Source organism: Anoplopoma fimbria, chromosome 18, assembly GCF_027596085.1.
Source record: "Anoplopoma fimbria isolate UVic2021 breed Golden Eagle Sablefish chromosome 18, Afim_UVic_2022, whole genome shotgun sequence".
NCBI lineage: Eukaryota > Metazoa > Chordata > Actinopteri > Perciformes > Anoplopomatidae > Anoplopoma > Anoplopoma fimbria.
Window position 1 is genome coordinate 2,935,653 of NC_072466.1, and position 25,976 is coordinate 2,961,628.

The 25,976-nt window shown below is 40.8% G+C and overlaps 1 protein-coding gene across 1 annotated transcript in view; it reads right to left on the reverse strand.

The window, feature by feature from the left end:
• Nucleotides 1–25,976, reverse strand: part of galnt14 (UDP-N-acetyl-alpha-D-galactosamine:polypeptide N-acetylgalactosaminyltransferase 14 (GalNAc-T14)) — a 157,541-nt gene that overhangs the window by 129,856 nt on the left and 1,709 nt on the right. Inside the window, exon 2 of the mRNA XM_054619043.1 lies at nucleotides 25,784–25,791. Coding sequence (XP_054475018.1) covers nucleotides 25,784–25,791 — 8 coding nt within the window. The remainder of the gene's footprint in view (nucleotides 1–25,783; nucleotides 25,792–25,976) is intronic.

A 25,976-nucleotide genomic window follows, 5' to 3' on the forward strand; every position in this document is an offset into this window, starting at 1 on the left:
ACACACACACACACACACACACACACACACACACACACACACACACACACACACACAGTCATTGCGTAGTGCGTTTTGACAGCTGGCATTGGAGACAGACAGCCGAGGTAAGAGGAGGACAGGACATTGTGTATTAAAAGCAACAGGTCGTGGAACATGAAGGTTACAAACACTTTTCTTCAAGAAAGGAAGCAAAGACGACCGCAAGAACATTTCCACAAGGACGACCTCACACACGCAGCATCGTGACAGGGACACGTCTGGATGTTGTATTCTCCTTGAGGGTTTTTTCTCACTTGCAGACCCTGGCCATTGCAATAAGCATACATTAAGCTTTAGATTGGTTTACTAGTCGTGTTAGTAGTAGTACTACAAATAACCAAGAAGATTAATGTACTGCAATTAGAATGGATGAAGTGGAGGAGACTTTAATCATGAAACGTACACCTTAAAGGGCAATATTCCACCGATACCATCATGCCTACTTGCCAATAAATTATAATTTGTAATCAAAATAAAAGTATTTGTTGTTCAACATATTATGTCATTCATTTTTTAGTTGAGTTTTGTTGTCAAAGATAAACTTCCGACTTTAAATTCCTATTCATCAGTAGGTCTCCCAACCACAGACTGTAAATAAGAAGCCGTCGCCATCTTGGATTTTGGCCGTCGCCATCTTGGTTTTTATGCAACCCGTGAAGAAAAGTGACCATATTTGGACTGTGAGGAAGCAACGTCGTATAAGGCTGATAGAGACCTGTCAATCAGTGTGTAGCCCCGCCCTAAAGCATCCCCTGCTTTATGGTCTGTTTGACTCTAAATGGAGCATCATTTACTAAATGAACATCATGCTGTATTGAAGAAGACTTGAAACTAGAGATTGAGACCATAAACTCATGTTTACAATGTTTACTGAGGGAATAAATCAAGAGAGAAGTAGAGTCATTTTCTCATAGACTTCTATACAATCATTCCAAATATGGTCACTTCCGTTCACCGGTTGCAAAAAGTCAAGATGGCGACAGACACATGGCCGAACTTGAGGCTTCATAACAGCAGTCCACAAACTGGGTGATGTCACAATGACTACGTCCACTTCTTATATACAGATGACAGCCAGCTATCAGTTTACCATCAGGGGTAATTGGGGTTTGGTGTCTTGCTCAAGGGCACAGAAGCTCAACTTACTCGAATGACTCGTCTCAAATGTGTGTGCACATTTGGTGCAGTTATTACATTACATTATTTTGGATGTCGGCCTGCAGTCATGCTTTATTTTTGTTGTGTGTTCAAGTGTGTGTCTGTGTGTGACAGCGATACAAAGAAAAAATGGAAGACACAGCGAGAGAACAGTGTGTAGTTTTGAGAAAAACAGACATTACAAATCAAGTTTTCAATTTGCTGCTCCTGTTATTTCTGATAAACCACACAGAGCTAAGCCTCCTCTCCCTCTCACTGTCTCTTAACCTTAATATGTGCCCCAGTCACATGATGAATTACCCATTATATCCAGGGCATAAATCATGTATGGAGCGTCTGTGTGTGTGTGTGTGTGTGTGTGTGTGTGTGTGTGTAGCATATGAACAATGACCTCTCTCTCTCACTCACACACACAAACACACACACACACATGTCAAGCCCTCTATTACAGTGTGATGTATCACCTCTGTAACAGCTGTAACAAAGCGGCAAAGCAGTTGTGATATCTCAATTATTTTTTACGTGTCTTCTTATTTGCTCTTTTTTTTTTTTCAAAAGGTAGATTAATCCCAAAGAGCTGGCAGTTATCAGCGGTGTTATTACGGAGGTAATCCCTCATCTCCTCCGGTCTCAGAATGATCTGGCTCAGGTTACAGAGGTGGGATTATGGAAGGGAGGAGATTATAATATTTCCCCTCCTTCGTGCGCTTTTCTCACTTCTTCCTTCAGTGAATGTTGGCTCTGTAACATTACCTTGCTGCCATTTTGGTCTAAAAAAAGGATTTAAATCTCATGAGAGCCTTCTAGCTGAACAGTGCTTCAATACAATAAAGTAAATAAATAAAAGATTGAATAGCAAAGCATGAGATAAAAATGCTTTTTGTTTGGTCATGCAAAAGAGTCCCCAAAAAAATTCCTCCGCAGCCATATGACAAACATGAATATGCATTTTCAGTTGCAGATTAAGCATCATGCAGCGCAGACTGACAGTGAAATCCCCTAATTCAAAACATCCGACAAAAACAGACAAGAAGCAAGCAGCCGCGACCAAAACAGTAAAAAAGGTGGGATTTGTTGCAGGTCAGACGCTGCATAAAAACATCCATGTTTTCAAAAAAGAAAAAAGACTATTTTTCTTCTTTAAATGACTCAGAGCGAGACAGACCTGATCTACATAGACTCCTCTCTAATCCTGTTATCTCAAGCTCGCCAATTAGTTTTTTCTGTCACGACGAGTTATCAAGCGTTTGTTGTCTTCAGGTCACGACTGACTGTCTTGTTATCCTGTGAAACTGAGAAACTGTTTTGTCAGATGGAGACTTTAGATCTTCAGATCGACATCAGAGCGGCGAGGGGGCGTCGGCGGCGGCGTTGGCGCTCCTTTAAAGTCCGGCTCAATGAAGAGAAACCAAAGCAGCGGAGACACTCCACGCTTCACATTCTGCTTTAATCAAGGTGGAGCTGCATCAAGCCTTTCTATTACAGATACTTAATTAGTGAGAATGTATGCAAATACTAGTACGAGAGAGACAGGGAGTTCAGAGGTGGACATGTCTGAAAAGAACATTTCTCTCCTCAGACTTATCCTCTATGCATCATGATGCTTTTTAAAGAAATGAACCAGATTTGTTGGGAGTTGCTTTACATAATACCTGGCGGATAGTTCTTGTTAGCAAGCTCTGCTTTAGCATTTACACATAAACTGTGTTAAGAAGACAATAACTGAAACCTGTTCCCGACGCACATATTTCAAACATATTCTCTCCTGCATTTTGGTCTCAGTTTTAAACACCTGATTAATATTGTATATTGAAACCAAACAAAACCACAACAAAACTTCTTGTTGAAGCCTTCTCAGATAATTCTGTGTAACAAACCATCAGGCGGGTCAAGTCAGGACAACGTGATAGCTCCCAAACCTAGTATCCTTATACAACAGCTCGTATGATATCCGATCAAAAGTAACATTTTTACCAGATATCATAAGAACTGTTGTATGAGGATAATTAGTTGGCGGGCTGTGTTTGTTCGTTTTCCTACAAAGGCCTGAAACACGTGTCAATTTTTGACAGTTTTTTCAAAATAAACTCCCATCTTCACAGAATATTCAGTTAAGTTTTGACAACAAACCTCCTTGGTTAGGTTTAGAAATAGATGTCGTTTGGGTTAAATAACCCCGGAAGTGCCATTACTGAAGTATGCAAGTTACGTGACAAAAACATAAACATTAACTGTCACCCAGCCTGTGTCTGATTTGGATAACATAGGAAAAAATGTAGATAAAAATCTACGAATTACGGTGCATTATTTTTGTAAATATTGCTACGAATGCTGGATGAGACTTGAGACCTTTTGATCGCCCCCTGTTGGCCAGCTGCAGCATAGGTCATAAACCCCGCCTCCTCAATGTCAGCAGATGGGACATGGGCCAAAAAAAGAAAATCTAAGTCAAATTCATTTTTTCTCAAAGACAGTTTAGGTAGTTCTTAACATGCTGATGTGTGTTCAAGTTCTCATTTTCCTGCCAAGTTTGGTTTTAATTGGTGATTTGAAACTGTCAAAACAGGGTGTGACGTCTTGATTGACAGCTGTGATTTTTTTACTCTCAAGCTGGAGCCGTGCCCAAACACTACTGCACTCTCTGGATCCATCCATCCATCCACCAAACACCACCAGAGCCAACAAGATGAATGAACAATATGACTGAAACGGATTTCATCTGTACAATTGTCTCTGTAGTTATTTGTTATTATGTTAGTATGAACTCAGTGAAAAAATACTTGGTTCATCTTCCCTCCATCCTCACCTGTCCTCTCCTTTCTCGCCCTCTCTCTACCCACATCACTTCTTTTCCTTGGTTATTCTACTCAGCCTCTCTCCTCTGCTATCCCCTCATTTATTATTTTTACCTCCTCGTCTCCTCTCCTCCGGTGTGAAGTGGTTGCTGTTTATTTGAAGTCAGGGTTTATTGAGCTCAGGTCTGGAGAGAGGGCTGCTACGTCAATACTACACACACACACACACACACACACACACACACACACACACACACACACACACACACACACACACACACACACACACACACACACACACACACACACACACACACACACACACACACACACACACACACACACACACACTGAGACAAACACCTTCTCCTCTTCCTCCTTCAACTCTGACTCATACAAGCACAAGGATAATGCACACACACACACACACACACACACACACACACACACACACACACACACACACACACACACACACACACACACACACACACACACACACACACACACACACACACACACACACTCAGTGATCAATTAAGGGTGTGTATAGATCTCTGCCTGCAGCAGTGGTGCTTGTTTGGTTTCTACATTGTTTTCTGTTCCAGCTCATACATCTTTGTCTATGACACAGACACACACACACACACACACACACACACACACACACACATACACGCGCACACGCACACGATGGGTCTTTTTTCTGGAACCTTTTTAGAAACTCTGCAGGAACTTTATTTGCATTTTGACCCTGCAGGAGTGAACTTTTTGGTTCTTGGGGCCTAAAAAGTTCCTGTCATTTTTCACTTGCTCAGGTGTCGCTCCTCGTTCTACGTCACCTGACCAGATAAAAAAAAACATCAGCATTCAACGTATCAGAACAAATTAATTAATGAATAAGTTTCATATCAGCCTGGTATGACACTTGCAGAAACACACAATGCAACGTTGTGAAACAATTGGTAAGATTTAGGCAACAAAACTACTGAGACCCTAGTTTGTGTTAAAATAATAACGCAACAAAGCAACGTACCAACGAGGTAACAAGGTAACTTAACCATGCAACGCTACAACGTGATGTCACAACGTAACATAACAACGTAACATTAGAGCGTAACGCAATGACGCGACGCAACGAAGCAACAACGCAGCGCAACTGTAAAGTTTAGAAAAAAGATCATTGTTTATGTTAAAATAATAACTTTATAAATGTAACATGACAACATAACAGGACACGTTATTATTTGTATTAAAAATACCCCAAAACAAATGATCTGTAGATCCTTGTTATATAGGATCTTCCATAGGCTCTTCAGAAGCTGTTGAACCAAAAACGACTCCCACATACTGTTTGTTTTTCCATTTCCATATTTCCAATGCAGAGCTGAAATGTTTGATAGAATCAGTTTCTGAATAGAAATTCAACCTGCAACTATTTTGATGATTGATTTTTTGATTTGAGTGATTTTTCCAAGCAAAAATATCAAAATAGTTTCAATGTTATTCTTTCCACCTCAGCAGGTCTCCTATTCATCATCCACTCAAACATCACAGTACAGAAAATTACAACGATTGACAAGATGCCTCTTTGTTATTGTCTCGTCAGAGGCAAAAAAATAACAAACCATGTCGCTGCTTTTTAATCAGGTCTGATTGGCCTCATCTTCACAGTTCATCAGATGTTGTGTAAATAAAAAAAACAAATGTGCTGAAGAAACTTTTAGCTCCCGATGAATTCAGTTCCTGACAGTCCTGGGAATTAAACTGAACAGGTGCAAACACAAATAAGCATCCTCAAAAAGCACACACACACGCACACGCACACACACACACACACGCACACACACACACACACACACACACACACACACACACACACACGCACACGCACACACACACACACACACACACTTCATATCTCATAGCACAGACGCACAACTCGCCACTGAACCTGAAATCTACCAGCGGTGCAATGAATCATGGGAACATAGGGACACAAGTAGAATTGGTCTGACAGCTGTTGGGTGGTATGTAAGTGTCTCTGTGTGTGTGTGTGTGTGTGTGTGTGTGTGTGTGTGTGTGTGTGTGTGTGTGTGTGTGTGTGTGTGTGTGTGTGTGTGTGTAAGTGTGTATTTTCCATCTCTGTTTCTATAAGATGAGGTCTGGGATTTAAAGCAGAAAACACTCTTCTCTTCCTCTTAAAAGCACAGAAATGGATTCTACATTGAACCAACATGTGTGGTCACATGACTGAACACACACACACACACACACACATACACGCACACACATAGTGTAACCCCATCACACACTATATAAAGAGTGTTTTGGTCAAATTTGAAGAAGGAAATATACATAAAAAACACGTCCTAAAGGTTTGTTTCCCTCTAAAAATGTACCTTAAAGGGACAGTTTACCACAAAATCAAAAATACATATTTTCACTCTTACCTGTTGTGCAATTTATCAATTTAGATTGTTGAGGTTTGAGTTGCCGACTGTTGGAGATATTTCGGCAGTAGAGATGTCTGTTTTCTCTCCAATATGGGATTATATGGCACAGGGCTTGTGGTGTTCAAAGCGCCAAAAGAATAAACATTTTAAAATGTAAGAACAATGTCTCTTTTCAGAAATCATGTCCGCAGTTGAGTAGTTGCAAGAAGGAACTATTCTCTTTCAACCACGAAGCTGCTCACAAAAAGGTCTGTGGATTATATTTAGGTCTGAGAAAATTCTAAGTCATTTTACATTTATACATTTCTTTGTCAATTAATTGATTAGTTGATCTAAGTTTCTCGCCAAAGAATCACAGAAAAGCACCACTTTGTATCTTGTTTCAACCAGAAATGTGTTAATTTGATCTTGACAACAAAAGCAACAAAATAAATATTAGTAACCGGGTCAGGATTTCTGGATGGAGACATGGCTGTTGAGTTTTTCAATATCATTTTTTGCGCTTTGAGCCCCACAAGCCAAGGACCATATAGTTCCATTATATTGGAGAGAAGACAGACATCTCTACGGCCGATATCTCCAACACCAGGCATCTCTCATCAAAACAATCTATATTGATAAAAGCACTACAGGTTAAAGTAACAACATGTATTGATTTGGGTGGACTGTCCCTTTAATCGTTTTATATTTATTAAGTATAGAATAACAGTAAATGTGTGGCATACACAAACAAAAGCATTTATCCTTATTCAAACCTTGTCCCTGAAAAACAAAAACACCCACACAGCAAACCTGAACCTCCCTCCTGCTGAATGAGCACCCGATCAGTGGCTGCTCTGTAGCCGAGCCCGACCTTTGACCTTCGACCTCTGACCCCCCCTCCTCTGTGGAGGCGGCAGGGCAGAGACAAGAGAGTATCACATCGCATATTCATGGTAGAGCGAAGAGCCGAGGATAAAAGCCTCCACCATAAAGCATACAGAGAGAGAGAGAGAGAGAGAGAGAGAGAGAGAGAGGGAGAGAGAGGGAGAATATGCTTGTAGGTGTTTACGTCTATAATTCTCCTTGAATTTAAAGTATTTTCTCCACATCTCTGCAAGGATTTCTGCCGTTGTTTTACTGAGCTCTGAACTGTAGAGAGAAACAACCAAGGCCGTTCTTCTGTGTGTGTGTGTGTGTGTGTGTGTGTGTGTGTGTGTGTGTGTGTGTGTGTGTGTGTGTGTGTGTGTGTGTGTGTGTGTGTGTGTGTGTGTGTGTGTGTGTGTGTGATCATGCATATGTATGAGCTGACAGATGGGCTGTAATTTAAACGTTACCTTGTACAGATGCTCGTTTTTACCCTTCACATACAAGAGACTCCTCAGAATGAAAGCTGATTCAAGAAATACTCAGTGAAGTACCGTCATAGACACTGTATTACTGTATTATTATATATTATATAATATATAATATTATTATATATGATGTTAGATACAAGTTTTTAGGCTCTCTTAGTCTGCAAGGTATCTGAGTTTTTACTCCTATTCCAATTAAATTGAAACCTTTTTTTGTGGAGACCCGATGTACTTACATGAGCCAGGGGAAACTTGAGCAAGACTTTATTTGATCCTTCAAAACATGACGGCAGGTGATTTCCATCTAAGTTACATCTCGCCTGGTTCTGTACCGACTTCATGTTCCAACATAAATACATTCCCTATCAGTAAAAACAAACTTGCCGTTATGCAAACCTAAGAAGTTTCTTCACAGCATTACCAATAGCGTTCCGTTTTCAAACCCTTTTTTTGCCGATTTGGACTGAAAAACTGCTTTACAGCAGTATTATAACAAAATATTAAAAGAAAGAAAACTGCAAACAAGACATCTGCATATATTTACACTAAAAATGAAATTTGTGATGTGCTATATTCCATGCAAACACAAACAATTTTACCCAATAGAAATATGTGATTACGTGGCACTATTGAAACACTGAAATACTTTATAAATACCACTGAAACGTTGCTGTAAAGTACTAATATACAGTATGTAGTCAGGAGATACAAGGGAACATGAGCACCAATAATTAGGGCTGCATGTTCTTAGCCGGTTAGCTGACTAATCGTCTTTTTGACCTCAGGCGACAAAGATTTCTTCAGTCATTGAGTCATTCCTTATGCCTTTTTTCATGCTGCATGAAAAATCCAAGAACATTATGAACACATCTCTAGTAAACAAGATTGAAAGTGGTGCTTATGTACGATTCTTTGTGGCGAATGTGACTCGTTTGAGTGTTAGGCGACGGAGAGTTTCTTTGGTCGAGGACAGCCTTAATCAAATGTCTACAATACATACTATTTTATATATCTATTTCACTATAGAACATTATTTTGTGCAAACAAATGACACTTTAGGGGAACATATATGTGCAAAGAAATCTTCACTATTAATATTGAATATCTACCAATGTTTGAGCCCACAGCTCATTTTTGTGTTATGGTTCCAGAGAAGGTCAATCTGAGTCATTCACTAACGTGAGCAGATGCTGATTAATAGCCACAACAAGAACTAGCTCCTGTGTGCACTGTGCATGAATTCTGGATGCATTCAGTGTCCATGACAGGAAGTGAAGTATGCTTAATGGTGATATGGCTGCATGGTGGCGTGAATAACTCAAACAATGACACATCTAGGTGCCTGTTGGTTGAGATAAAGAAGAGAGCCCTGATCACAGCTGAGTGATAAAAATGATCCTTCAGTTTGTCAGACATTTGCCTCTGAAGTCAAAGTGTGAATCCACCTTCTTTAAAAACAAATAAAAATGAGCAGCTTGGACTTGTGTTTTTTTTTCTTCTGGGCTGATTTGCGGTGATGCAACTGCTCAATCACAGCAGGAAACCAAAACAAATCAGTGTAGTTATTCATGCTTGGACTTGCGTGTTTTGGCGCTTTGCAACATTATCTGCACCACGAAGGAGACTGGGAACCAATCCAGCTTTGGAATTTAGGACTAAATACAAAAGGTTTAGAAACTGTCACGCACAGGAGGTTTCTTTGCTCCTCCACAAAATACAAATCACATCAACAATTCAGGTGCTGTTGTCTCTCTCTCTCTCTCTCTCTCTAATCCATACATGTGTCCCGGTGGACTGCAGACTGGGAAACGCTTTATCCAATCACTGCTGTTCAAAATTCCTCACCTTCTCCCACAAAACCTACCTTCACTGGTGAATATAAATGCCTATAGGACTGCCAGTGTGTGTGTGTGTGTGTGTGTGTGTGTGTGTGTGTGTGTGTGTGTGTGTGTGTGTGTGTGTGTGTGTGTGTGTGTGTGTTGGTAGTGGGGGGGATGCTTAGCAAACACTGCAGAGCAAGCAGTCTGGAAGCAGAGCAATAATTCACCCTCTGCAAAAGCTATGAATAAAAACAAACTTAAGAGAAGCAACAATATTAAAAAAAATGCTCGTTCTTTTCTTCTATGTCTGTGTGTGTCTGTGTGTGTGTCTGTGTGTGTCTGTGTGTGTCTGTGTGTGTGTCTGTGTGTCTCTGTGTGTGTCTCTGTGTGTGTCTCTGTGTGTGTCTCTGTGTGTCTGTGTGTCTCTGTGTGTGTCTCTGTGTGTCTCTGTGTGTGTCTCTGTGTGTCTCTGTGTGTGTCTCTGTGTGTGTGTCTGTGTGTGTCTCTGTGTGTGTCTGTGTGTGTCTGTGTGTGTGTCTCTGTGTGTGTCTCTGTGTGTCTCTGTGTGTGTCTCTGTGTGTGTCTCTGTGTGTCTGTGTGTGTGTCTCTGTGTGTGTCTGTGTGTGTCTCTGTGTGTGTCTGTGTGTGTCTCTGTGTGTCTCTGTGTGTGTCTCTGTGTGTCTCTGTGTGTGTCTGTGTGTCTCTGTGTGTGTCTCTGTGTGTCTCTGTGTGTGTGTGTGTCTCTGTGTGTGTCTGTGTGTGTCTCTGTGAGCATGTGTTGTGTCTCTGTGTGTGTCTCTGTGTGTGTCTGTGTGTGTCTGTGTGTCCACCTCTCTCTCGCAATTCTATTTAGTGGGACTTTATTGTCATTGGAAACATACTTTTACATTGCCAAGTGTGTAGCATTGCAGCATTGTATGAAACGGTTTAAATGGTATTCTACTAAAAATAACCCCAAATTTTTTGTGCATTTTCCTACAGAAGTCCAGAAACACGTGTACATTTACAGCTGTTACATGCATACTGTCTTTTCAAAATAAACTTCTGTCTATACTGGAAACTCAGGTGTAAGAAAAGATTGTGAAATACTTAGTTAGGTTACGGCAAGAAAACTACTTGGTTAAGTTCAGGAGAAAATGGTAATTTGGGTAAAAACATCCACAGAGGTGGCGTTACACAAGTTACTTGCATCTCCCGCAGATAACATACCAAATACTTTTCGTAGGACATCTACAGCTCAGGATGCTGGATGAGACCTGCACGAATAACAGGAGGCTAAACTTTAACTTGAAAATATAAACAGAAAATCTATGATTTTGAGGGACACTTAGAGATACATATAAACTATGTATAGAGATAAGTAAAGTTATGAAAAAATATAAATACAACACATACTCTCTCTCTCTCTCACACATAAACACGATGTGTCGCTATCAAACGTCGAACAGGAGAAGTTACAAAAAGCAATAACGACAGAAGTATGCCCTCTCTGTGAAGACACACACTCTCACACACCCAAGGACATAATCACACACACACACACACATTCATTATTAAATGCCAGACGACAGCCGTGTGTGTGTGTGTGTGTGTGTGTGTGTGTGTGTGTGTGTGTGTGTGTGTGTGTGTGTGTGTGTGTGTGTGTGTGTGTTAGAGGTGTGAGCAGAGTTTAGAGCTTTCAGTCTAATCCCTTTTCTTTATTGGCCTCGGGCAGCAAAGCCAGTCAGCGAATACACAATAATGTGTGTGTCTTTGTTGCTCAGGAAGAATGAAAGACTTGAGTTTTCAGAAGGAGAGTCGAGCAGGAGGAGGAAGAGGAGGAGGTGGAGGAAGAAGAAGAAGATAGGGGGAGCGCCCGTCTAAATCCTCCTGGTAATATTGCTTTCTTCACTCTCTCTTGGCAGAGAGATTAACTGCTAATGGAGAGGATGTGTCTGCTATTAGCCCCAACAACAACAACAACAACAACAACAACAGCAACAACAACAACAACAACAACAACAACAACATCGCATCAACAGCAGTACACACAGAGAGACAACACACTCTGTTTTCTGAGGAGCAGAGCTGACAACGTGAACAAACCAGAGTTTTATAAAAAAAGAAGGTGCAGCCTTTGTGGGAGATTACAAAGGCAGAGCTGGAGACCTGAATCATAAAGAGGACCTGACTGCACTGAGACTCCATCCAGGCCAAATGAAAAATCCACGGGAGTTGTGAGGTGTAAACTTCAGAGCAGTGCATTATTCATTCAGTCTTGAAGCCTCTCCTTCCTTTGTGTCGAGAATGATGCGAACCTTCACAGACTTGATGTGAGACTTTAGAAAGGCAAAACCATCCGTTTGACCTGATAAAAGACCAGAACTATAAGGACGCCACAGCCAGTCATGATATCTATTATACGTCATGATATCTATTATACATTATAAACACAGTTTTCAAAGCGATAATTGAAATGCTGCATGACATTTTTCTCAATATTGGCACCAATATAAAATGCAGAAGTGTCTTAAAACCTGCATCCTCTCTACTGTCCATCAGGGGGCGACTCCTCTGGTTGTATAGAAGTCTATGAGAAAATGACTCTACTTCTCTCTTGATTTATTCCCTCAGTAAACATTGTAAACATGAGTTTATGGTCTCAATCTCTAGTTTCAAGTCTTCTTCAATACAGCATGATGTTCATTTAGTAAATGATGCTCCATTTAGAGTCAAACAGACCATAAAGCAGGGGATGCTTTAGGGCGGGGCTACACACTGATTGACAGGCTGCTACAAGAGCCGTATATGGCGTCTCTACGTCACTCCTCCACAGTCCAAAAAAATGTGACCTCTGTTCACTGGTTGCAAAAGCCAAGATGGCGACTTAATGGACCTGATGCTTTAAAAACGCAGTCCACAAACCAATGGGTGACATCACAAAATGACGTCCACTCCTTATATATAGTCAATGGTTTCTCCCCAAAAAATGTAACTTTACAAAAACACATCATGATAACGTTATAATTTAGCTTTGCCTCATGGTCATTTTTACCGAATAGAGCTTGAACGCATCATAATGTAACTCAATGCAACCTCCGTTAACGTTAGCTGTTTGATACACCATTTTGAGAAGCAGGACAGCTAACGGTAACTAGCTCCCGACTGTTTCAACTTCAATCAGCTTTGTTGTTCACAATGTAGCATCATCATGGAACTTTACTATCGTTTTTGAGACGCCGGTGATGATTACAATCACGTTATCAGCTTTTTGGCATCAATTTGGTCCCTTAAGTATCTGTTTTAGGAAGCATTGAAGCATCTTTCCTTAGCGTTTAGAGAATTCTTCCAGCTCCAATCATGGCTGCCACTTAGATACGTGTCATACGGGTCATTTCACTCACTTATGAACCTTCCAAACCCCCCAAAAAAGCCTATTCGACCGCATCCCCAGTCCATCCAGGACGTCCTCCGCAGATCAAAGTGGGACAACAAATGATAAAACTTAGAGACTCATGAAGAGTTTTGTCGTCTGCTAAGTGACCCCTCGATATAACAACCCACCTCGCCACAGAGCGGCAGCAGCATTGCGAGGAGCTGGTGCTGACACGGAGGCAGTGGCGGGCGGCGCCGGCTGTGACCGGCACTGAGCGCAGAAATGACACACGGAGCACAAATGACTGGCGACAGCGTAAAAACAGCTTGTTCTCTGTCCGCTTTAAAGCAGTCCATTTGCTCCCTGTCGCCTGACTGGATGTGTGTGCGTGTCAGATATTTGTCTCTCTTTTCCTACTCCCTACTTCTTTGTTTTTCAAATTTTCTGAATCCTCTCTTTCTCTTTGTGGTTATTATCTTGCATCACGCCAGGGGCGGATCTACTGGGGTGGCATGGGGTGGCAACTGCCACCCTAAAAAAAAGCCTTGCCACCCCAGCTGCCACCCCAGTTGGCAGCGCAAATATTTTTTTTTTTTTTTTTTTTTTTTTTTTTGCTTTTACAAGACATTTAAAAAGCGAGGTTTCAAAAGTCCGACTGCAAGTGAATGCAACCAGGAAATATTGCCCCATCCCGCCTGCCCCCCCCTCCCCGAGTGTCCCGCCGGCAATGATTTTGAATACAAGGAAGGCGCGCCGCGAGAGAACGAACGAAGCAAGCGGCGCGGCAGAGAGACTACATTCTTGAGGTAATACTGAGAGTAGCATTGATACAACTCAGCGAAACCGAAAGAGGTACAGACAGACATCAAAGGCACTTCAAGATAGTGTCATCCCTTCCACCTTGGGACAGCATGTAGTTCCAGATAGCAAACACACTTTTTGTGTCAATGTCTACTATCCAGTTATGGATAACATGATTGGAGAAATAGACAGAAGGTTTTCCAACACAAATTGTAACATCATGCAAGGTGTCCAAGCACTAAATCCGTCAAGTACTACTTTTTTGAGAGAGGAGACAGTTCTTTTACTGGGAAATGCTTATGATTCAAATATTGAGGATCTTAAACACAAACTGCATCAGACAAGGAGAGTACTGGAGAGAAAAAAGAAGGAAATGGAAAGTCCTACCACTCTGATGGAGTTTGTTCAATTTATGGACCCATACCAGGATGTTTTTTATGAGTTGTTCAGGTTGTGTAAAATAGCAGTAGTTTTACCAGTGAGCAGTGCATCTTGTGAACGAAGCTTTTCAACTCTTAGGATCATAAAGAGTTACTTGCGGTCTACTATGACAGAGAAGAGATTGTCAAGCTTGGCTGTACTCAGCATTGAATCCAAACGCACTAAAGCTATTGATCTAAATAAGTTTGTGAGGCGTTTTGCTGAACAACATGGTAATCGCCGCATTCAGCTCCTGTAGGCATGCCAACGTCATGTTCTTTTGAACTGTGGCACTTTCTTTCTGTTGTTTTCCAGTTCCACTGATTGTACTGATGTATTTAGGTACTGTTTGTGACCAAACATGGGAAAATGCCACATTTATATTAATGGTTGAATCTATATTGTATGTAAATTATTGGAATCAGTGAATAAAGTGATATTTGCACTCAAGTTGGACTGATTATTGACATCTGATAGGAATATCTCATGGACAAATACCAAAGGCTTATTGTTAACTAAAGTACATATTGCAGCTCTCTTTGCATATATTTTTAGCCCCATGCTGGTGTAATAGTGCAGGTGTTTGTTGTAAGGCAGGTTGATTTTGTAATTATTCAGTAATAATTTATAAAATTTTGTCTGAAACCTTTTATGTTTAAATGTAAGGCCTCATCCCACAATAAATTAAGTATAATGTTATTGAGTCAAAATATCTAAATGTGGGGGCTTTCCAAGTAAATATTGATTGATATGGCTTTAATTAAATCGGCATACTGTATATACTTCTTCCACAGGGTGCCACCCCTCAAAATCTCCTGCCCCCTCTTGCCACCCCATGAATATCTTTCTAGATCCGCCCCTGCATCACGCTCTTTTCTCATCTCGTATTCGCTTTCTCTCGTACTTTTCTGTCCTCCCTTTCTGTCACTGCTTTTGTTTTTCCATCTTGTTCTTTCCTTTGTGCTGTTTTTTTGACTTTCCCTCTGTGGTCCTCCCCCCCCACCCTCTCTCCCCCTCTGTTATCTTTCTCCCTCAGTCTCTTTATCCTCACTTTACCCTCCACTCTCTATAAACTAGATTGATGGCTTAATCCTACATGCATCAAGGTGAGAATTATAATTTTCGCACCAGAGCGCTCACTCACACACACACACACACACACACACACACACACACACACACACACACACACACACACACACACACACACACACACACTATCCCTTCCTCTCTCTGACTATGTTGACATTCACAAAAGTAACCAGGCTACTGGCAGAAATTCAGGATATCAGAGAGGGTGTTAGAAGCCTACAAAACTCGCAAAATATTACATTAAAATATGTTAATGTAATAGGGTTATTTACACCATGGCTTTCCAATCACAAAGCTGGTACAAACTTCAAACGTTTGGTTATATCCAACTACAAATCCTGTCATAATACCATTAAAATAAGGCAATTTGGCTGTCAAAGAGAGATTTTTCCAACCCCTATCCAAAAATACAGAACACCAACATACCAAATACTTGGTTAAGATTTGAAAAAGGTCAGCTTCATGGTTTAAAAAAAAGGCAATTTTGACATAAAACTGCAGCATCTGATGTTTAGAGTCACACGTTAGTACATCCGACCATCCACACTGTGCTCCTCTATAGCGGCGTGAAACCACATCACACTCCTTCCCCTTCTGCAATCAGAGACGACCGTCAGGCCGCTGGACAGGAAAACGTACACGGGTCGTTTTAAGCGTTTGAACAAATGAACCAACGATATTTCTGGTGAGGAAAGACATTGGAGAACAGCTTCCCAGTGCACGGCTCTGAAATGACACTTCGTTTTATGAATGTCTGATTGTTTCAAGCAGTTTGTTATCCCTGCCAGGAGATTATGTATTTGGTTTTGTGTGTGTGCACATGTGCGTGCATCTCTGTGTCTGTCTGTCATGGACTAACCGTGCACACTGCTGGCCCTATCAAACTAATATTTGTATGCTAAGGGACGTCTCATGGTTGCAGAGGTCTAACAGAGCTAACAGCTAAAGGGGCTAATACAGCTAACAGGGATAAACAGTTAATAGAGCTAACAGCTAACAGAACTAACAGCTAAAGGGCGGTGCAGTGAGTGTATCTATGCAATTGTGGTTTGTATTCGTTTAATGACAGCAGTGGTTGTTGCAGATCTCTCTCTGCTTAGTGCACTTTTGTAGTCAATTCATACCATTTATTTCAGTTTTACTTAATATATTGGTTACAAGTAATGATCTTTCCTTTCATGCACCTGTGCTGCTGCAATCACTATCATGCACATGCACTTTTGTTTATGTCTTCATTACCCAGAAATCTGGTTCCTGCAGCCGCCGTGTTAACCTGGTTTCTTTTCAACCCTAAACCCAATTATGGAAACCAGGTTTCTGAAAAAAATAAATACTGGCCACTGTGGAAAGCTGACAGTGAACTGGTTTCTTAAACTCCGGGGATAATAATGGCTTCTCTTTTCTCTCTCAAACACACACACACACAAACCAAATAGTGTGAAGCCATGTGTTGTGTAGCGTAACAGAGCGGTGCATGTCTTTTTACCGACAGCTCATTTCAGTGCTTGTCAGTTACACAGACACAACGTATGTATGTGTGTAGCACGAGTTGGGGACACACACTAGCGCACAAACTGCCACTCACACGACACTGATATCAATACAACATTAATGATGTACATATGAATGTGATCCAAACACATCTGTAGCTGTGAATTATTGACACTGCTGATTATCAACTGCTTTCAGTCTTCAAATGTGTTTATATGTGTGTGTGTGTGTGTGTGTGTGTGTGTGTGTGTGTGTGTGTGTGTGTGTGTGTGTGTGTGTGTGTGTGTGGGGGGATCATTTTGAGTCAAAGATGCTTGATTATTCCGCATCCTCAACTTTAAAAAAAAAATCATTTTTATGCTGATTCTCGCTGTTTCTTTTCTGAATCATCTGAATCATTTATCAAGGACGGGGGGAAATAAAAAAATGCAAAACATATTTTCTTTTGCTTTTGTGAGAAACATGCTTCTAAACGCCGGAACGCCACAGTGATTGCAAATTGCCTGTCTGTGTATAATATCAGCGCGACAGAGGAGCAAAACAAGAAATCACTAAAGCTCTTCACTAACTTATCCGTCATCTCCTCCGTGAGACAACGTTACCGGCTGTCTCGTAACATGTTTTCATAAAGCGTCAGCAAAAAAACTAGCTTCTCCTAGTGACAAAGTTCTGAAGTTTACTTGGAGTAGGGGAGAGGATTATGAGTTTGTTAAACAGAGGAGAAGAGGGTGGAAAGACAAGGAGGTCTGTAGAAATATTCTCTCAATGCTAAATGACAGTGAGTCAATGGAACACGACAGATTAGATGGTGGAGAGAGAGAATGTTTGGGGTCGAAGATATTTGGCAAAATGCAACAGTGTTGTACTAAAGTTACCAGCATGGTTATTAAATGTAAGCAATCAAATATGACAACTATCAGACTGTGTTTTCAAACATTTTGAAGGTTATTTTTACGCCAACATTTTCCTACTAAAGGTCCAAAAACAAGTGCAAATTTCTGCTCGTAACATGAATACAGTCTTTTCAAAATAAACTTCTGTCTCCACATGAAACAACTTAGAATTGCCGTAACTTAAATACGCAAGTTACGTGACAAAAACATCAACGCTGACATCTTTTTTTCAGACGGGGATCGAACAGCAGACTCCTGGCTGAAAGATAGCTGTTTATTCTGTTAGTAGGATACTCTCAACATGTAGTTTTACAAGATATTTACTAATATTATGAAGGGGAAATGGTATTATATGGATAGTCACCAGTGATAATTACCACTTTCAGCTGTATAATTCAGACTTCCTGGTGCTAAAGTCCAACCTGACAAGATGACGAGGAACGCCTGATTGCCTTTTAAGGCGTCATAGCAGGAAAAGCACAGGTGTAATAATTAGCATTACTAACGGCTACGTTCAATAGAGGAGTGTCTGCTCCAGGGAACGGATATTGTTCATGTTGGCTCACAGCGATGACTTACAATGGCACACAAACCCAGTTTCTTTCTGCTAGGATTAAAGACAGTCTATTAACTCATCGCCTTAACTGCTGCTTGATCCATTTACATTTTCGGTACTTTATTGGTATTTAAAATCAACACGTTCTCATCACAACTGGTCACATACTGGGGATTTTTTTAGGACCCTTGGCGTCACTTTCTAACGCACTGGGAGGCCCAGCGAGCCAAACTATGATGCTCCACTACGGTTAAAGTTTATTTCTTTCTTAAAATTCTAGCGGTTGGGCTTAAAACAAAAGCCTTACCATGATGCAAAACACGCAACTTCACAAAAACTCAACAATACCGGTCTCGAACACCGGCCTCCTGGTTGGAAGAGTCTGTTTGACCCGTCCACCTCGTCTCTGCCCCGCCCTCTGTTTAGTTTCTTTAGGTTTTTATACTGTGTCATCACATTTCAAGAGCATTTTCTCTAAGCATCTATTAATGGCGGTTTACAGTGTGGTTGTCTCATACAGAAGCTCGAGGGTGAGTCGTGTCTCAGTATCAGACGAAGAGCAGCGTGACAAAGAATCTGTATTTGACAACCTGGGGGCGAGAACGTGCTGTAAAAATACATGTTCAATCTCAAAAGGTTTACACGTCATTAGTCCGATCCCTGTTTTAGTCCTGCTGTATTCTAACAACATGATCATGAACTCCCTAAACATAAAACAATGGAGCTCAAACTGCTGCAGAGTCTTGACTGGGAAGCAGCTGCAAGAAATGTTGAGTTAGCATTAAATGTGGCTGATCTGTGCAGAGTATGGCTACAGTTGATATGTTCTGCAGAAGGTAAAGACTATAAATAAATGAGTAAATGGGAGAGTGAAATATTTTCATGTTATTTCTGAACGTGTTCAGTTGAATCATTGTATTAATAAGAGAACCTCTTCTGTTAATTTGTCCTTGTAATGTGTTTTTAAAAGGCTGGTCTGCTGCCATTTCAGCTCTACAGTCCAACACAAAGTATCACAAAAACATAAACCCATTACACTTAACATCTTGTAAAATTCAGCTGTTTAATAATTGAATTTGGCAAGAGATTCATTTTTTTTTTTTACGTTTCTCCAAAGCGATGTACTCCGGTTGCCAAAGGAGCAAACTGGCAGGTGACTTCTGTGATTTATCAGCGACTGTAGCTGTTGAACCACAGACGGGTTCATTTCCCCAACATGTTTCACAAATGAGGCCCTCTGAGCCAGAGGCCAGGCTAGTTAGCCAACCTGTGGGCCGCGCTGTACAGACAGACTCATATAAAACATTATTATTATGATTCCCTCCCTGGGAGCTGGTTATAGCCGCAGTGAAAACTCATTTCCCTCTCCTCTTGTCCATGTGAATACCTCCTGATAGGGAGAGGGAAGGAGAAAGGAACAATAACTGCATTGCATATGACGGGGAAATGAATAATTTCAACCCGCGCGCGTGTGTGCGTGTGTGTGTGTAAACGTGTGGCGTCGGGTATTGTGTGTGTGCGATTGGGCGTTGTGATACACGAGGCGAGCACACAGATTGGTGCATCGATCTTGTTTCCTCCAGAAAACGAGAGAGAGAGAGAGAGAAACTGAGACAGGAATGGAAGGAGAGCTTCAGTTGCAAAGAAAGTTGCAACAGAGAAAATCCTCCGTCTGGATAGAAGAGAAAAGTACGTCACGCTGACACATGCTGATAATCGTACAGGGAAGGAAATATGGAAAAGAGAGATTGGACAGAGTGAGACATCAACATCTAAACTCTCTCTCTCTCATAAGTAACTAATGACTGCAAATATTAAGATAAACCATAAATAATGTAATATTTATTAAGCTTCAGTTGGCCCAATAACACACAGACATCACCCCGCTGATGGAGAACACACTTCAACAATCATAAAGAACAATGATAAGAAATTCTTTAAAAAGCAGTAACTCATGACAAACTGTTGACTGATAAACACAAACACTGTTGTGCTCTCCTCAAACATACCAGACCTCCTCGATTGTAACTTCATCAAACTCCACAGAAACAAGATGAAACTCTTCAAAGCTGTCTTGGTTAGTCTAGACTTTCCACTTCCGACAATCGCAAACTCTGGTTTGGTCAAAAAACTTCACAAAGTTAGATGTGAAAATTTGTGCTAATATAAGCTCTATTTACAAGTCTGTCACTGCGCAACGTCGTGACAGGCTCATTAAGGCCTTGTAGATCTAAACTGAGTGAAGCTTCAGATACTGGATTGGCAATTTCTCGCCTCAAATTTGTTCAGAAACAGATTTTGGCAGACTGCTGAGTGAAGTAACTGAAGGTTTCATAGCATATTACCCCTGATTCCAATTCCTGGAAAAGGAAATGCATTGTGCGCACAGGATTGTGGGTGTTTTAGGAGCGCGGAGGATACACACATGCATCCTCCAGTAACCCCTACACAAAAGGACTCGGTCCTCTGTAGAATTTGAAGGATCCTGAACATTGGAACAGTCCAACGGACGGATCCTTCCTCGACTTTGAGAAACATCCAGTTTGTGTTTTCACTGCCAAGATTGCAACGGCCGCTTTGAGCTTCACAACGGGGGACATCATGGAGTCTATGTCCACATTTAACAGCACTGTATTCTCTATGGTTATAAGTCACTATAAGTGCTTATGCAAGAAAAAGTCACAAAACGTAAACATTTCAAGTCCTCAAACTCTACACAACTGAACGACAGACGTTTACATTTAACTTATGTAATGTTTCCCCCGAAAAACTCACTAAATTTAATCTAAATATTTATATCTCTACTATTTTGTATAATGCTACTTGACATTATAAGTCATTATAACATGCGTTTTAATATGTTATGAATATTGTTATTAATCATAGTGTTTATAACTATGGCTTCACAGTGATATAAGCAGATATAAAATGCATTAAAAGTATATTTATAATGCATTTCAGACATGAGCGTCACAGAAAGTGTTACCCAGACAACAAAACACAACAAAGCAACAGTGGGTCTTGGTGTGATCGCGGTCCACCATAGTGTCAAGAGTTAATGAAGCATCAGAGCCAACAATCTGCTGACACACATGGATCGCTTTTACCGCTTAAAAGTCAGAATCTTTAGTAAATTGTCTTATTTTGAACTGTCCTCCAGCTCCGGGACGGTTCACAATCATCCGTTACACAGTGAGGGGGGACTCACACAGAGAGTGTCCTTCAGTATTCAACGAACCAACAGATTGTTTCCTCTCATGTTTGGACTTCTGAAGACAGAAACGCCATAAAAGATCCCCTGCCAACCTGCCTGAGGACACGGGCACACTCCAACACACTGCTTCAAAGGCTCTCTCAGTGTGTGTGTGTGTGTGTGTGTGTGTGTGTGTGTGTGTGTGTGTGTGTGTGTGTGTGTGTGTGTGTGTGTGTGTGTGTGTGTGTGTGTTCTCCCCTCTGTGCAAGAAATACCATTTTTCTTGTGTGCACATGCAGATGAGGGTGTGATCCTGCATATAAGTGTGTGTGTGTGTGTGTGTGTGTGTGTGTGTGTGTGTGTGTGTGTGTGTGTGTGTGTGTGTGTGTGTGTGTGTGTGAACAGAAGTGGCGTTCCCTGTACAGGAAGTAGTCGTGCTGGTAGGTAAACAGGAGTGCAGGCTAATCCTGTGGGAAATGGGAAGTCAGCATTAGCATTTGAATAGCGCACAGCGCCACAAGTACTGCTGACAAAACTAACACATTCTCAGTCCGGCTTAGACTCGCAACACAAATACGCTACATTTATTCACAGATGAAAGGGAAGATTTTTTTTTGTACAGATGTTCCTGCAGAGAAAAAAACAAAAGACCTGTTGTTTGTTTCCACATTTACAAACCTCTGCATATTCTCACCTGCAAGCTGTCCCACTCAACCACAGGCTACATTCACATGCACATTAATAATGTGATTATACTGTAATTAGGCCAATGATGAGGGTAAGAGCCCATGTAAACAACATCTGATTACATGCAAGTATGCATAATCGCAGGAACATATGCTGGTGTCTGGATGAAAACCGTGCTTTTCCAGATTGTATTGTGCTACCGTGTAATTATGATTAAGAGTTTTTCCAAATCAAAAGGATAAAAAGATGCACAAAGTGACAAGTTTACCAGAAGCAACTCAGGAGTTTTTCCTGTCAATTTTGGCTGTCTGGACCTTTCAAAAAGTCAACACAAACAAACAACAACTTGTATTGCATTCGTTCACACAGCAGGTTACTAGCAGTATAAATATCATGCAGATTAAATTATATAGAGCAATTTGATATTTAATTGCGTGCAAAGAACAGCATCTAAAACGAAGCAGTTGCTGTTAAATCACCTTAGGTTTTTTAGGCTTCATTCCAAATCATATCATTTTACTTTTTACTTTTCCTACATATTGCAGCATTTACAAAGTAGGGATTTGCTATTAAGCAAAAACACTATGCAACCAATAAACAGAAGGAACCATATTCTGAATGAGGAGTGACGTAGAGACGGCTCTGCTAGCAGCAGCAATCTGTCAATCAGTGTGTAGCCCCGCCCTAAAGCATCCCCTGCTTTATGGTCTGTTTGACTCTAAATGGAGCATCATTTACTAAATGAACATCATGCTGTATTGAAGAAGACTTGAAACTAGAGATTGAGACCATAAACTCATGTTTACAATGTTTACTGAGGGAATAAATCAAGAGAGAAGTAGAGTCATTTTCTCATAGACTTCTATACAACCAGAGGAGTCGCCCCCTGGTGGACAGGAGAGAGAATGCAGCTTTAAGACACTTTCACATTGGCTTCACTCTGCAGAACCAGAGGTCACCGTCTGATTGGGACATTGCATTTTTCATACCAATAGGATGGATCAATGGGTATTGAAACACACCTTCCTTTCACTAATCTGGTTTATGCTCTTAGATGCTTGTTTAAGAAAGGAGATGCACTTATGACTTCTGGTGACTAGTAGTTCTCTTCAATACCTATGTTGAATCCACTTATTGTAAGTCGCTTTGGATAAAAGCGTCTGCTAAATGACTGTAATGTAATGTAATGTAATGTAATGTTACTTCAGATGCGCTGGAAACAGAAAAGAAGCAACAATGCACAACAGGGACTTTTTAAACTCTTTGTATTATCTGGTCAACAGGAGACGTCTGAGCCAGGACCGACCAGGGTGAAGCCTGCTACTCCACAATCGGTCAAACACAACACAACACCAGAGACTGCTTGTAAACAGCAAACAAGCTCTGCTGTTAATGTTAGAACCTGAGAGCTGCGGTCGATTACATCAGTTTTATTGCCTTTTGTTTTTTTAAAGGGGGGAAACAGGTTGTCGAGCAGGATGTACTCGACAGAAAAGACGCCGACTTGGACAACAGACATGCCTCTGCTTTACTACATTTGGCTGCTTGTACCTGCACGGACGCTCACTGACGACGATGGTAGAATTCATTGTGACACAGAAAGTTTATTATGGCCTTAAGGAAATAACTGGTAGTGTAGAGAACATCAGGTTGTAACATTGAGAGTGTTAAATATGTAATTTATTTCCCATTTAATGTATTGAGCCTGCTGCCGTTGTTCAGTTCTGCTCAGCGCACACACACACACACACACACACACACACACACACACACACACACACACACACACACGCGCACACACACCTTCCACGTATATGTACTTTCTGTTTTGGTTTCTCTAATTAGAACTGTATCATTTCCCTGATCCTGTTTTAGCTCATGCTTGAATAATGTGCCGCTGCACCAGAGGGGGCTCCAATTTAGATTTCCTTTTTTTTGTTAATGATAGGAACAGACTGTGAGCGTGGTAATGATGATACGAGGCGCTCCTGTACCTGCTGACAGAGCCTACCGCTTTACACTGGGTGTGAAAAACTGTAGGATTAAGTTGGCGAGTCCGTATCTGGCACGAGTATTAGCCCATGTGTGTTACAGCATGTGTGTGTCCTGACTTGAAAATGACACACACACACACACACACAGAAACAGATTCTCTCATTAGATTATAGGCTCAAATCTCACGAAACAAGTCCACACACGACTTCCTCCTCCTCCTCCTCCTCCTCTTCTTCTTTCTTCTTCTTCTTTGTCTCCTCCTGATCGGCTAAGTGGCTGCAGCTGTTTCTACCCTTCTACTGAAGTACTTTAATTACATTTTAAAGCTCACATTTATGTGGTCAACGTACAATGAGAGCAACAGCAGATTAAGCTTCGACGTCGGAATTATCCGCCACTTGAAAAGCACCTCCTACTCACACCAAATGAAGGCGAGCCTCAGAATTAAGACAAACAGTGGCTTCTTATTTAAAAAATCGTTTGTGTTTAAAAAGCTTTTGTTGACACATAATTATCGTACTTTAACTAACTGGCTTCTCTTTTTTTCCACAAATATTGAATTATGCAACGTTTCTCCAAAATTGAAATCATTCCGTTACTTAACTAACTTTATTTTTGGAGTGTTTTCTTAATGCACCTGGACAACAGCTGACCCCTTCACCTGCCAGCCCAGCTTGATTATAACTCCAAAGATTCTAATTTATCGTAAAAGGGGACATGAATGTGTAGCTAATTTCATGTCAAAAAGTCGTCAAGACATTTAACTCAAAACAGCAAATGTCGACCTCATGGCGGCGCAAGAGGTCACCACTATGTTAAGATTCATTATCTGGGAACCAGGAATGTCTGTACAAACAGTTGTGCTGAACTAATTAGCAGATGAGGCATTTGAAAAATTGGGAACTTGAATATCCGCCACCAAATTTCATTGCAATCCATCCAATGGTTGTTGAGATATTTCAGTTTGGACTAATGATTGGGACCAACCCTAGAAACTCTTCACTATCTCACTACGATTCTGCATCAGGAGTCGGTGTCTGAGCTTAACTTTTGTATTCTTATCTTTAAGTACAATATTTAGTAAACTTTTCTTCACATCTTTTCGTGAACAAACAGCCTACAATGAATCTGATCTTTTGATTTACAGAATATGAACTTACAGGGCAAACATGTACAGAAGAATTAAAGTTTCAATAGAAGGCTGTTGTATGTGTAATTAAGTTATTATTTAATGATAGCTAGTTTTACTCTTTAAACTCTTCTTGGGTGCTATCTAAGTTTATAAAAATAATAAATAATTATCGTCCAAAATGATGTGAAATTGCTCAGTTTTAAGTCAAAAACCCCCAAAATGTGCCCCAAAACCCAATATCTAGTATCTTTTTTTAACGTAGGATATTAGAATGTAGGCACACACACACCAACATGTGAATAAGGTGAGATTATTTACACTCATTTTAAGCTAAAAAAACCACAAGAATTCTTAGTTTCAGATGATTATACCCTAATAAAAACATATATATGAATTTAATGTTCCTTTTTTGACAATAAATTCCCCTAAATCCTACAAACTGGTGCTTTTATAACCTGCTGCCATCACAAGCCTCTGCTCTGAAACATGCAGCCAACTCTAGAAGCTGAATGTGGCAGCGCAGTGTCTCAGGTTTCCTCCGTCTGGAGTCTTTTAAAAAACACCTGTAGCTCTAAAACCACAGAAACGTAACGGGTCACACGTGAATCTCACCCGCAGGCGATCAAACAGAAATGTGTATTTACGCCGATGACCAGACCTTTCCTGAAAGCTCTCATCCAGCTTGCATTTGCAATTCACATTTCAGTCATTCACCTGATGCTCACATCAAGAATGACACCAGAGTATACGCTTCAG